This window comes from Schistocerca piceifrons, chromosome 4 (genome assembly GCF_021461385.2).
Source record: "Schistocerca piceifrons isolate TAMUIC-IGC-003096 chromosome 4, iqSchPice1.1, whole genome shotgun sequence".
In the NCBI taxonomy this organism is placed as follows: Eukaryota; Metazoa; Arthropoda; class Insecta; order Orthoptera; family Acrididae; genus Schistocerca; species Schistocerca piceifrons.
Genome location: NC_060141.1, coordinates 170,497,616 through 170,511,275, shown reverse-complemented (window position 1 = coordinate 170,511,275; position 13,660 = coordinate 170,497,616). Strand labels below are relative to the sequence as shown.

Sequence of the window (13,660 nt, the reverse complement as noted above, 5' to 3'; positions counted from 1 at the left end):
CCTTGAAGTGCATTGTTAACTTACATGTATTTTTTTTTTTATTGGGTATATGGTTTCAAAATAGTAAAATTTGGTGAGGATATTTCTTAATAGTTAGGAAAGTACGTATGCCAGTGTATTCTTGAAGTTAACAATTGGCCTAACTGGAGAGTTATATTTGTGGATCTCTGTTGTGCTCTGAGTTTGGGGGCAGTGGGACTCAGTTTTTCTTTCTAGTTTCATTAGCAATACTGTCTCATTTTTTGAGGACGTATTTCAGAGGTTCTCATTTATTAACACAATTTTCAGCTGCTCGATATGCTCAAGAACTATCAGCATTCATGAAAGAAAAGGAAATCAACCCCTTCAAGAATATGCTGGTTCCTTTGGCTCAGGTATGCATTTCATTATGTTGTCTTTAAATATGTGTGTTGATTGATTTTTTTGTTGAAAAGGAAAGCAATCAGTGGCCAAGGAGCTTTTAGAAGGAAAATCATAAAATATGTTGATGCTTTGGATAGTGTAACAAGTTGAAGTAGGTAGCTCATATCTTATTAAAGTGGAAAAATGGACCAGGTGGAAGAGGGTGTGGGTAGATGCGGAAAAAGCTGAGGCATTGATTAAACCTTTTGTTTTAGTGAAGAAAGAGCTGATTGATTTTGCAGAATAAATTAAGTGTAAACAGCCTCACATGTAAACAATTCAGTTCTGAAACCATCCTGGAAGAATTACTGCCATGGACTAGAGGTTAATATTTGCAAACAAAAAAGGAAAGTGGTTAGTAAGGAGAGACTAGTTAGAAGCATTCAATCATGTATACAAGACTGAGAAACATTCTACACATTTTCATATAAGATGCAGAGTTACCAGCTCATGCCCGTACCCACTCTGTAACAAAGTGCTTGCTTTGCAAACCAGGTTTTCACAGTGATAGTTAATTATGGATTGATGTTTCTCGCTGCATCTGGCTCACAAATGAAGTATACTTCCACCTGAAAGTATTTGTGGGAGAAAAAAACTGGCAATTTTGGGGTTCTGAAAATTTCCATCTGAGTGAAGCAAAACCACTCCGTTCTTCCAAAGTTAATGTTTGAGATGTGGTATGCAGAAGAGGCATTGTTAGCCCCATTTTTCATGTGTGAATTGATAAGTAGTGTGTGTTCTTCATGCAACATGGGTGCCAACCACATCGCACCAAACAGGTGTTTTGCATTCTTGATGAATACTTCACCCAATCCAACTCTTTGTGACTTCTTTTTGTAGTGCATATGGAAAGACATTGGATGAGCTTGAGTTGTCAGTCTGGCATCTGAATCCATTTTGATCAAGACACTACAAGATTTTATGGCAAATTTCATTGTGCGATTCCTACTGCGAGTCTTGGACATTGTCGAAAGATTGTGATGTGATCGCAAGAAGTGCTTGCAAAGGAATAGTTTATTTATGCAAGCTGATAAAAGTCGTATGCAGCCTGTTGGAAGCCTTTGTAACTGCTATTTTGAAAACTCTGCATGAAATTGTTACGGCTTTCACAGTAAACATACTATTTATTGCATTCCTCTATTGATATCAGTTTTCATGTTATTTAATTTTAAAATTAGGGTGTTAGTTGTTGGAGATATGGTAAGTTACTTATATGCAAGAGGTACAGTATTTTTGCTGCATTCTGAAGCAAAAAACTGCATATACTTCTCACCCTACATCAGTCATACAGTGTTGTTGTAGGGTCACAGTGAAGCTAGATTTTTTCCAAAGATTTTGGTCTTACCTCAAAGTACATTTTAAATAATATCAGAAGTCTCGCTAGAGGGCAAGAGGGGCTGTTGTCTCTTCCATATTTTGCTCAAGAATGAATCAGACAGAAATTCTGTAAGAAATCTCCTGCTTAAATAAAGTACACTTTTTAAGATTTCTTCCAGTGTCTCACAGCTTGGCATAAGCTTTCCCTGCAAATGGATTTATGTGCTCTTTTAGCTGTAGTGCCTAAATATTTGACACATTTGCAGATCTTTTTAACTCTTCACACCTGTCTGAATGTAACAGCGTCAGAGAGAGAAAATATTACACACGCCACTTATTAGTATTCATTGTGGTACATGTGAATGCATTTTTCATTTCTGGTGTGTTACTCAGTTTTGCCTCCTAGGAAGGCCTTAGCCTAATTGCATACATGATTGAGAATTCCATCCACTCCTTTTTTCTGTGCAAAATTATAATGTGAAATTAAACCTAAAGCTTTCAGGAAATTACGAAATACAACATCAGCTTGATCACCTTCATCATAACTTCTCAGATGTCATGAGTGATTAGTGTGAGCAGAGTTTTGCTTGTTCACACCTTCCAGAATTCACCATGGTTTCTGAATTTGGATTATTTGGTCTCTTGAAAGTGAAGATTTCAATTCCTTTGATACCCCCACCCCTCAAAAAAAAAAAAAACCTCCCATGTCTCTGTGACAAATTACTGAATCACAGAAATTGCAAGTGCACACATGTCCAACCCCCCCCCCCCCCCCCCCAAACAGAGAGAGAGAGCCTAATTACCATAAAAACTTTCTTTCTGCACTGCTATTGAACTGTCAGTATAGATGTACTAGTTACTCTGGGAATGAGTGAGTGTGAAGCATGCTCTTTATTTAGCAATAAAATTAACTAAACTTTCTGTTATAAGATTATACTAAAAAAAAATCTTGCTCTGCCCATAAATTAAGATATAGTAGTTGTTAAAAGATCAGAGTAGAAGTTAGATGAATTTGATGGAATGATGTTCCCTAATCAGTTTGCATATTTTTAGGCATTTATTCATGTTTTTGTATTTGTGTTTCCAGGCACCACTCTTCATCTCATTCTTCATAGGCTTGCGTAGAATGGCAAATGTCCCTGTAGAAAGCATGATGACTGGTGGACTCTTCTGGTTCACAGATTTGACTGTGCCTGACCAATATTATTTGCTGCCTATCATAACAAGCTGCACAATGTTGCTTACTATTGAAATTGGGGCAGACTCAGCTCGGCTCCAGGCAGCAAATATGGGAATGATGAAGTATGTCCTCAGGGCTTTGCCAATATGTGTGTTTCCATTCACCATAAATTTTCCTGGCGTAAGTTGATTGTTTATAAAAAATATGTACACAGTCAGTCTTATAGCTTTACAGAAACACTGCCTCACTTCTCATTTATCTATATTTTCAAGTGCAAGGGTGTGGGTGTATCATGATATTTACCAAAAATTTGAAAGTGGGATGCTTGTAAGATATTTGAGTAGCTGGAGGAAAGGTAGAAATGGGGGGAGAGGAGATTTGGCTCAACACGAATAGAAAACGGAGCAGTCAAATGTATTATGTTTCACAGAAAGGGAATATCAGAGAGTAGGGTAAAGACATATTTTGGAAGGGAGAAGGCAGCTAGAATGAGCAACATGGTCAGATGGTGTCAAAGAGAATACAGTTGAACAGTATGTTCATCTTGTTCTTCATAGATTGTGATAATTTGTAACTATAGCCATGGAGTTTCTGTTGTGCATTCATTGTATAAATGATGTGTGAGCCTTTCAGATCTTCCATTGTATCTCACGTACCACCAATTTTTGCTCAGGTTCAGATCTAACTGTTGCCCTAAGACTGTGCCATTGTACTACACCTGCAGGTGTTAGCTCCATATTCTGGTCACCAACAGGCCTGTGGTAACAATTGAATATATGAATACACAATCCAGCTGCACAGTTTCTAGTCTTTGATAAAAGTGTATTCCAATGTACAAGGGTGGTTTAATAAGTGTGGTAAAAAAGCTGAAAAAATTCATCTTATTTCTCAAGTCTCCTTTGAGGGATGTATGCTTGGTCCAGCATTCCTCCAGATTTTTCATTCCATTGGAAAAATAGGTTCTGTCAAACTCTGCAAAATACTCATTGATTGCAGCTATCACTTCCTTATTTTATCAAAAATTTTTCCCCGCAAGCAAAAGTTTGAAGTTAGGGAACAGGAAGAAGTCATTTGGGGCCAAGTCTGATAAACAGCATGGATGAGGAACCAATTCAAAGTCTATCCCTGTACTTTCACCATTGTTATCGCTGATAAGTGGGATGGTGCATTATCCTGGTGAAAGGGCAGTTTTTGCATCCAACCTTGGTCTTTGTTTTAGCTGATGCAAGTTTCAGATGATCCAACAATCAAGCATAATAGGGTCCAGTTACCATTCAGCATTTTTCCAACTAATCTCTTGTAAATCCCAAAAAAGTAGCCATCACCTTTCCAGCTGACAAAATGGTCTTTGCCTTCTTCAGTGCACTTGCACCAGCTGTGTCCATCGTTTTGCCTGCTGTTTTGAATACAGTGTGTAATGATGGATTCAGGTTTCATCAGCAGTCACAAATCGGCAGATTGTGATTAAACATCACCACACATTTTGTTGAAATGTTGTGCTGGATGCACTTTTGTTCGACTGTGAGCAATCAAGGCACCCACCTCGCACACAGGTTCTTCATAGTCAATTCTCTGTGCAGGATATTATGCACTTGCTCAGTTGAAATGATTACAGCTAAGGAATGTCAAGAATTTTTATTCGGCCGTCTTGCATTACAATATCCTGGATTTTGGTGACCTCAATTGGATGGTAAGAGTCCACTTTGTCTTTGGTGCTTGTTTGATCTCATGTAAATTCATTAATCCAGAAGTAAGATGATTTGCACGGCAGGCCAATCCTTCAAATGAAAATGTTTGTTAATGGCACAAAACTCTGTTTCCTTCATTTTCAGTCACAGTTGACACGCTGATCAATTCAGACGGCTGTCAGCAGTGAACTGTACATTGTTGAAATTCTTTTTATGATTCTTGGAATAATCGAGCTTACCAATGAAGAAGATGCAACAAAAAGGTTTCATACTTTGTGGAAATCTACGAGATTTATCAAACCACCATTGCACTACTTATTTTACTATGATGGTGATGCTGTCTCCCCAAGGGATTCGTGCTGTCTCCACAAACATGTGATATGGTTCCAAACACATTACTTAATGAATCAACAACTTGTGAGTTAAAGTATGACAGTATGCTTGTAGAAACTGAACTCCTTCGCAACTATGATCTGTAGAAAACACTCCCAGTGTTTCAGCTAAGGCAATCTGTTTGTAGTGTGGTATGTTTAACTAGACACTCAAGAGTTGTTTTACCATCGGAAACTGATTTGCACAGTTTGTGGAAGTATCAGTTATATCACCTCTATGCAATAAATAGTGATTTCATGCCGTATAGGGAATAACAATAAACAATTCAGATTATGTATATGATTTTCTTGGGAAGTTTGTTTATCTTGTAGTCCTCCTCCCAGCACCCTTGTGGTACTAAGAATATCTTTGAGAGATAAAGGGAACCAACATTTTACAGAGGTCATAGGAAGTATCATTTACTGCATCACAAGTTTAACACAAATTTGTTGTTGAAATGAAATACAGTTTCATTCTGTACCCTCTGCTGTGTGTCGTACTGAATTTTAAAGTTCTGAGCCCAACATTTTGAGCTGGGCTGGATTGACTAAGTTTGCTGTTAAAACGCTTATTACTGTGGCAAAGCACTTATCTTTGATACATTTACTGAGATTTTTACAGATGTTTCATCTGTTAGTAGAGCAAAATGTGGGAGATATAGATGTTTTACACTTTGAGGGAAGCATAGCCTTATCACATACTGAGCTCGGAGGTACAGAACCTGTTGCAGAGAAAACAGTCTTAAGGAGATTTAATATAGGGTGTCCCACTAAAACCTCCCTGACTTCAAGGACCTAGGAGAGAAAAACCACAGTAGATACCACAATGAAAAATGCACCGCATTGTAGAGCATCTCAAAGAATTTGTATTCCCGTGTCAGAAGTGCCAAGTATCGTCGCCAGAGTGCAGCTGGCGACTCCACAGCAACACGCGCAAGCAGTTGTGTGGTTTGCAGAAACAAAATTGCTGAATACTGTGCAAAGAAATTATCATCGTGTGCATGCATGTGATCCACCTGATGTGAAAACAATTAAGGAATGGTATAGGAAGTTTCTGGAGACAGGAAGCGTTCTGAAACATTCTGGCGGTGCATGTTACTGAGTTTCAGAAGAGACCGTGGATGAAATCAGGCAAATGTTTCTCAGAAGCCCACGTAAGTCAATTTGTCAAGCATCTAGGCAACTTGATGTACCTCAATCAACATTACATCGTGTAGTTCACCAGTGTCTTCGTATGTGTGCTTACAAAGTGCAAATTTTGCAACATCTGACACCGAACGACAAATGACTCTGACAAAAATTTGCTGCGGATACGCTGCAGCGTATTGAAATGTAAGCCAGCTTCCTGGAAAGATGTTTAATCTCAGAAGAGGCAACCTTTCACCTATCAGGAGGGGTTAATAGACATAATGTTCAGATTTTGGGTTCGCTAAAGCTGCACGTTGTCATTGAACATGTTCGTGGTAGCCCTAAACTAAATGACTGGTGCGGGCTAATGCACAACGGGATTGTTGGACTCTTGTTCTTTGCAGAATAAACAGTGAATGGGTCAGTGTATCTGGACATGTTGGAGCAGTTTGTGTACCCTCAGATACAAGACTTTCAACCCAACATCATTTTTCAACAAGATGGAGCTCCGCCGCATTGGTCGACGGCTGTTCACAAGTTCCTGGATAGGAAATTTCCCAATCGTTGGACTGGACGCAGATGACCCATTGCCTGACCACCACGTTCACCTGATATTACGCCACACCGCTTGATTTCTTCATGTGGGAATTCGTGAAGCACCGCGTGTATGCGACCAAAGTGGACAATATTCCTATATTGTGAATGTCACAATGTATCACTAATGCGATTAACAATAACAGAGGAAATGTTACAAAGAACTTGGCAAGAAATTGAATATAGACTTGATATTCTTCGTGCTACAAGTCGTTCACAGGTAGAGGTGCATTGATGATAAATAAATAAATTCTTTGAGATGCTCTACAGTGTGGTGTATTATTCATTGTCGTATCTAATGTGGTTTTTTCTCCCCTCCTCCTGGGTCTTTGAAATCAGAGAGGTTTGATTGGGACACCATGTATTTTAAGCTACTTATTATGTGATATAGTTCCACTACTTGTTTAAGAAGTATAATAATGGTAATATGATTTAGTATTTTGTGATCTAAATTGCTGTTTTGCAAGAGATTGTCATGGAAAAATTGATTCACTGTTGTGATGGGAACACAAATTCTATATCAGGGTTCATTTGTAGGAAGGTGTACATACACTGCTTTCTGTATTATTGTCTTTAAATATCCACTCATCCCACCTCTCTTCGTGTCAGTGTAGTAACAGTATGTTTTAATAGCTTGGATTCATGGTAACATGTAACTGTTTCAGGCTATCTTATGCTACTGGGTTTCATCAAATTTTATCTCACTGCTTCAAGTAGCGTTTCTGAGGATACCTGCAGTGAGAACGTATTTCAAGATCGAACCTCTTATTACATTCAGTCCTGAAACATTACCAATGAAACCAAAAGGATTTGTAAAAGGTTTTAAGGATTGTAAGTAAAATACTATATTGATCTAAGGACAGTGTTAATGCACATTAGAAATAGATATTTTTTAGGTAAAACTTGTCTCCTCTTGTTCAGTTCTCCACTGTCAGCTTGTTTTTCAATTACAGCTTGGCGCAATGTTCAGATTACAAAGGAGCTTGAAGACAGGCAAAGGTTTGACGAAGTGCAGTTTCAGAAAGCTGGCAGGGGTCCAATAGTAAAAACTTACAAACATGATCCCACAAGGGTAATACCATCTGTCAACAATAAGAATGTAGCAGCAAAGAAAAGATAATGATTTTTTTGTAAAAAAAATATTTAGTTAATTTAAGAAACTGTACATAAATAATTATTCTTATTTATATAAAATGCCACCTAAATTATTTTGGAGATGGAATGAACATACAAACTATTAAAAGGTAAATGTGTTCATCAAGCCACAAATAGCATTACCTTAGTTCCTGCTTGACTAAAGTTCTGTTCCCCTCCAAGAGAATTGTTTTTGGAAATGAAAAACAGGTCCACACAGTGTACACTCCCTTTGTCAGAAAAGTTCCAGGACAGTTTTCTTTTCTTTTTTCTTCCTCCCCCCCCCCCCCCCCCACCCCCTCTGAGTCTGGAGTACTAAGTTCAGGAAAACCCCTAGTGAAATGTGGACTTGTGAAGCAGAGATTTAAGTGCAGGACTATCCTAGAGCTGGTCACCTATCACAGCACATACCAATGCAAATGTGAAGTGTGTAAGGCAGTTATTGCAAGAAGACCATCATGTAACTGGGCATACAACGTCAGAAGAACTTAATTTGAAACGTGGTGTGTGTCATTAAGATGTTACATGAAGATTTAGGGAAACAGGAACTTAATACAAAACTTGTCCCTCACACACTGACAGATGAACAGAAAGAGGAAAGATGAAGAATTTCTGCTGAACTAGTGGAGAGAGCCAGACGTGATCCCACATTTCTGTTAAAGATGATTGCTGGGCATGAAAGTTAGTGCTAGCAGTATGACGCTCACATGAAGGATTGAAGTGCCGAATGGTGGAGTCCTGGATCAAGAGCCTCAAAAACAGTCAAACAACGGCCTTTGAGAACAAGACAATGTTGATTACATTCTTTGATAGTAAAGGATTATTTCACCAGGCATAATTTCCCTCGGGTCAGACAGTGAACCAAACTCTTTACATCGAAGTCTTGAACCATTTGTAACAAGCAATTCGACGTTGCTGCCCTGATTTGTGGCATTTTCAGGACTGGTTCTTACTGTACGAGAATACTACTTTATCCGTTACCGAGTATCTGGCCAGACATTTTATTATTGCCATCCCTCATTCGCCATATTTACCTGGCTTCTCACTTTGCAATTTTTGTTTTGTTTCCACAAGCGAAAAGGCGACTATCGGAGCTGAAAATTTCCCTGCTTGCTTCTAAGGCGTCCACAAATGTTGGCAATTGTGTATAGATAGCCAAGGGGACTACTTCAATAGGAGCTAGGTTCATTACTAGGTAAGTGTTGTTTTCTAATAAAATAATAATAATAAAGCCCAGAAACTTCTGTGACAAAGGGAATACAACATCCTGTTGCAGATGTAACTTGTTGACCCTAGGCCATGTGGGGTACACAGAATATCCACTCAGACTAATATCTACCAGTAACAAGATGCCATATCCAGATCAGCAATTTTAGTATCCGACTATGCTAATGAACAGGGATGTATGATGAGGATAACCTACTAATGTAGCTGGATCATCTGCTGGGGTCACTGAGAAGTATTGACAAGACCAGAGAATCACATTTCTACCATATGCTGATGCAGCCTCTGCAAGAATCAGCTGATCTCTAAACCAGAAAGAAATCCAGCCTTTTGGGCAGTATGAGGGATAACCTTCGGCTATGAATATCTGCGGTGTGTCACGTTCCTTGTGGCAAGTCTAACATTGGACAGACAGAGCACTAAATCTCCATATGTTTTTATGTGAAACATCTACACAAGACTTGGCCAGGATGATAAATAAGCACTGGCTGAGAACACGCGTCATTTCTGGGACAGTATCGAGGAAGCAAATTAAAGGTGCGACAGTCTCATTAATCATGTTACGAGTTTTGTCCCCTATGCAAATGGAAATCTTCATTGCAGGTAATACAACTGGCACCACAACATACTAAATTTAAGAGGGTGGTGGTTGAATGGTTATGTACAGACAGCTGTGGACATACAAATGTTCACCGCCACTTGCTGTATAAGGAAATACTACCTCATCAGAAGATGGAAAGAGAGTACATGCCTTCACAGATACACTTAGAATTAATGCAGCAAGAAACACAAGTAGACTAAGTATCATTAATTTTATTGTTACTAAGAAGGGGAGAAGAGTGACAGTGTGACATAACTTGTAAGCAAAAGAATAAAATTGATGGGGGTTTTAGCATGTGCAAGTTAGAGATGGAGGAACATGGTCCCAAAAGGATGACAATTCAGATATCGACCCCAAAGAATAAGGTACTGTCCTCAACTGCAAGAGGTTCTGAGTTTGAATCGTGTCAGGTGCTTTGAAATTTGTTTTTAAATCTTTATCGAAATAACTGTGATCATTATTTTCATTCAATTAATTGGCCTAAATTAATTTTTATTTCTATTCCATTGTCACATTGTTTTAATCACTGTATTAATTTTTTCAGTTGCTCTCTTTTTTTCTTCCTTTTGTTCTTTTTCCACATGGAATCTTTGGGTGTGCAAATTTAATTACTTCAATTTATCTATCATAACATTTAAACATTGGAAAATTCCAGTTTATCAGCTAAAAAACGAAAGATGAAATAATCTATTTATATTGACTGTACTTTGGTGTCAAAAATGTATTTTTCGCCACAATGTGTGCAGGTTTTTTGGATGGTAATCACCATACAATAATTTAAATATAAATTCTTATTGCACTATGAGAAAAACAATTCAGGTGAAGATTTATACGAAAGAAGAGATAATAAGTAAAAGATATTAAAGTTAGGAATAGAGGTAATGAATGCAGTAACAAGAACGAAAATATAGGAAGATAAAATGTAAGAAATTAAATCAAAGTTGACGCATAAAAATAACTGACCCTTTCACTGATATGGATGTGCTCTTTGCATTCCTTGCTAAGGCGGCTTTTGTTAGGGCTGTACTGGTTGCCAAATGCTGGTGCCTGTTGTGAGACAGTGCTTTGCCTGATATGAAATACTTCTCAGCCAATTTTTCAAAAACTGTTAGGTGAAATAATTTCATTTTTGTTTGTCTTACAGCCTGGAATCCTCATCCAATAAAGAACTGGATTTCTTTTTCTTATCCGTATACTGTGCTGCATCAAATTAAGTAAAACATTGCATGAAATTTTAAAGAGTTCGCAAGGATAAACTTTGCATATTCCTGCATTGCAGTGAATGAAATATAAATAAGATTGAATTTTTATTCAAAATTGAGAGCAGGAGGATATCTCATTTCGTTCTCGAGTTATTGGGTTTTGTCTCTAAAGGATGGCTGCGCATAAAACACCAGTTCATGCCATTGTGCAATGTGAATGTGGTTACAGCAACTGTCATATCTCATAAATGAATGAAGATATTGAAATGAGGCTTTTTGCAAGTGAAAGCATGCAATGAGGCTAAGCACATGTGTTGTATGATAAATACTTGTTAGTTTTTTATTCACATATATATGGAAATAACTCATCCGCAACAGTGAGAAGTCGACAGCTCAGGACGCAATCTCCATAGCACTTTAGGAAAATCCATGTAGTGTGTGTATACGTGTCCAAAATACCTGGGGAACGGTGTAGCAAGATGTGTATACTCACTCACAGCAGCAAAAGGGTTACAATTACATGAACAAAGATTCCAAGTGATAAAGTTACAGTAATGTATGTATGTTGTTGTTGTCCCAGTCCAGAGATTGGTTTGATGCAGCTCTCTATGCTACTGTACCCTGTGCAAGCTTCTTCATTTCCAATTAACTACTGCACCCTACAGCCTTCTGAATCTGCTTAGTCTATTAATCTCTTGGTCTCCCTCTACGATTTTTACCCTCCTCTTTAGTTACATGACCTACCCATTCAATTTTCACCATTCTTCTGTAGCACCACATTTCGAAAGCTTCTTTTCTCTTTTTGTCTAAACTATTTATCGTCCACGTTTCACTTCCATACATGGCTACGCTCCATGCAAATACTTAGAGAAAAGACTTCCTGACACTTAAATCTATACTCGATGTTAACAGATTTCTCTTCTTCAGAAATGCTTTCCTTGCCATTGCCAGTCTACATTTTATATCCTCCCTACTTTGACCATCATCAGTTATTTTGCTGCCCAAATAGCAAAACTGATCTACTACTTCAAGTGTCTCATTTCCCAATCTAATTCCCTCAGCATCACCTGATTTAGTTAGACCACATTCCATTATCCTCATTTTGCATTTGTTGATGTTCATTTTGTAGCCTCCTTTCAAGACACTGGCCATTCCGTTCAACTGCTCTTCCAGGTCCTTTGCTGTCTCTGATAGAATTACAATGTCATCAGCAAACCTCAAAGTTTTTATTTCTTCTCCATGGATTTTAATTCCTACTCCAAATTTTTCTTTTGTTTCCTTTACTGCTTGCTCCATGTATAGATTTAATAACATCAGGGATAGGCTACAACCCAGTCTCACTCCCTTCCCAACCACTGCTTCCCTTTCATGCCCCTTGACTCTTACAACTGCCATCTGGTCTCTGTACAAATTGTAAATAGCCTTTCGTTCCCTGTTTTTCACCCCTGACACCTTCAGAATTTGAAAGAGAATATTCCACTCAACACTGTAAAAAGCTTTCTCTAAGTCTACAAATGCTATAAACATAGGTTTGCCTTTCCGTAATCTATCTTCTAAGATAAGTCGTAGGGTCAGTATTGCTTCATGTGTTCCAACATTTCTATGGAATCCAAACTGATCTTCCCCGCAGTCGGCTTCTACCAGTTTTTCCATTCGTCTGTAAAGAATTCGTGTTAGTATTTTGCAGCCATGACTTATTAAACTGATAGTTTGGTAATTTCCACACCTGTCAACACCTGCAAATGGGATTGGAATTATTATATTCTTCTAGAAGTCTGAGGGTATTTCACATGTCTCATACATCTTGCTCACCAGATGGTAGAGTTTGTCAGGTCTGGGTCTCCCAAGGCTGTCAGTAGTTCTAATGGAATGTTGTCTACTCCCGGGGCCTTGTTTCGAGTTAGGTCTTTCATTGCTCTGTCAAACTCTTTGCGCAGTATCATATCTCCTATTTCATCTTCACCAATGTCCTTTTCCAGTTCCATAATATTGCCCCCAAGTACATGGCCCTTGTATAGACCCTCAATATATTCCTTCCACCTTTCTGCTTTCCCTTCTTTGCTTAGAACTGGTTTTCCACCCGAACTCTTGGTATTGATGCAGGCAGTTCTCTTTTCACCAAAGGTCTCTTTACTTTTCCTGTAGGCAGTATCTGTCTTACCCCCAGATATATATGCCTCTACATCCTTATATTTGTCCTCTGGCCATCCCTCCTTAGCCATTTTGCACTTCCTGCTGATCTCATTTGCGAGATGTTTGTATTCCTTTTTGCCTGCTTCATTTACTGCATTTTTATATTTTCTCCTTTCATCAATTAAATTCAATATCTCTTCTGTTACCCAAGGATTTCTACTATTCTTCGTCTTTTTACTTACTTGATCCTCTGCTGCCTTCACTATTTCATCTCTCAAATCTACCCATTCTTCTTCTACTGTATTTCTTTCGCCTGTTCTTGTCAATCATTCCCTAATGCTTTATCTGAAACTCTGTACAACCTCTGGTTCTTTCAGTTTATCCAGGTCCCATCTCCTTAAATTCCCACCTTTTTGCAATTTCTTCAGTTCTAATCTACAGTTCATAATTAATAGATTGTGGTCAGAATCCACGTCTGCCCCTGGAAATGTCTTTCAGTTTTAAACATGGTTCCTAAACCTATGTCTTACCATTATATTATCTATATGAAACCTTCCAGTGTCTCCAGGCTTCTTCCACGTATACAGCCTTCTTTCATGATTCTTAAACCAAGTGTTAACTATGATTAAGTTATGCTCTGTGGAAAATTCTACCAGGCAATTTCCTCTTTCATTCCTTACCCCCAC

At 38.2% G+C, this 13,660-nt stretch overlaps 1 protein-coding gene across 2 annotated transcripts in view; it reads left to right on the top strand.

Annotated features, from left to right (window-relative positions):
* LOC124795196 (mitochondrial inner membrane protein OXA1L) overlaps window positions 1-7,949 on the top strand; it is a 31,355-nt gene extending 23,406 nt beyond the window's left edge. For both annotated transcript variants that reach the window (XM_047259103.1, XM_047259102.1), the window contains exons 4-7: window positions 289-374; window positions 2,807-3,079; window positions 7,346-7,511; window positions 7,634-7,949. In XM_047259103.1, coding sequence (XP_047115059.1) covers window positions 289-374; window positions 2,807-3,079; window positions 7,346-7,511; window positions 7,634-7,800 — 692 coding nt within the window. In that variant the 3' untranslated portion in view covers window positions 7,801-7,949. The remainder of the gene's footprint in view (window positions 1-288; window positions 375-2,806; window positions 3,080-7,345; window positions 7,512-7,633) is intronic.
* The last annotated feature ends 5,711 nt before the right edge of the window (window positions 7,950-13,660 follow it).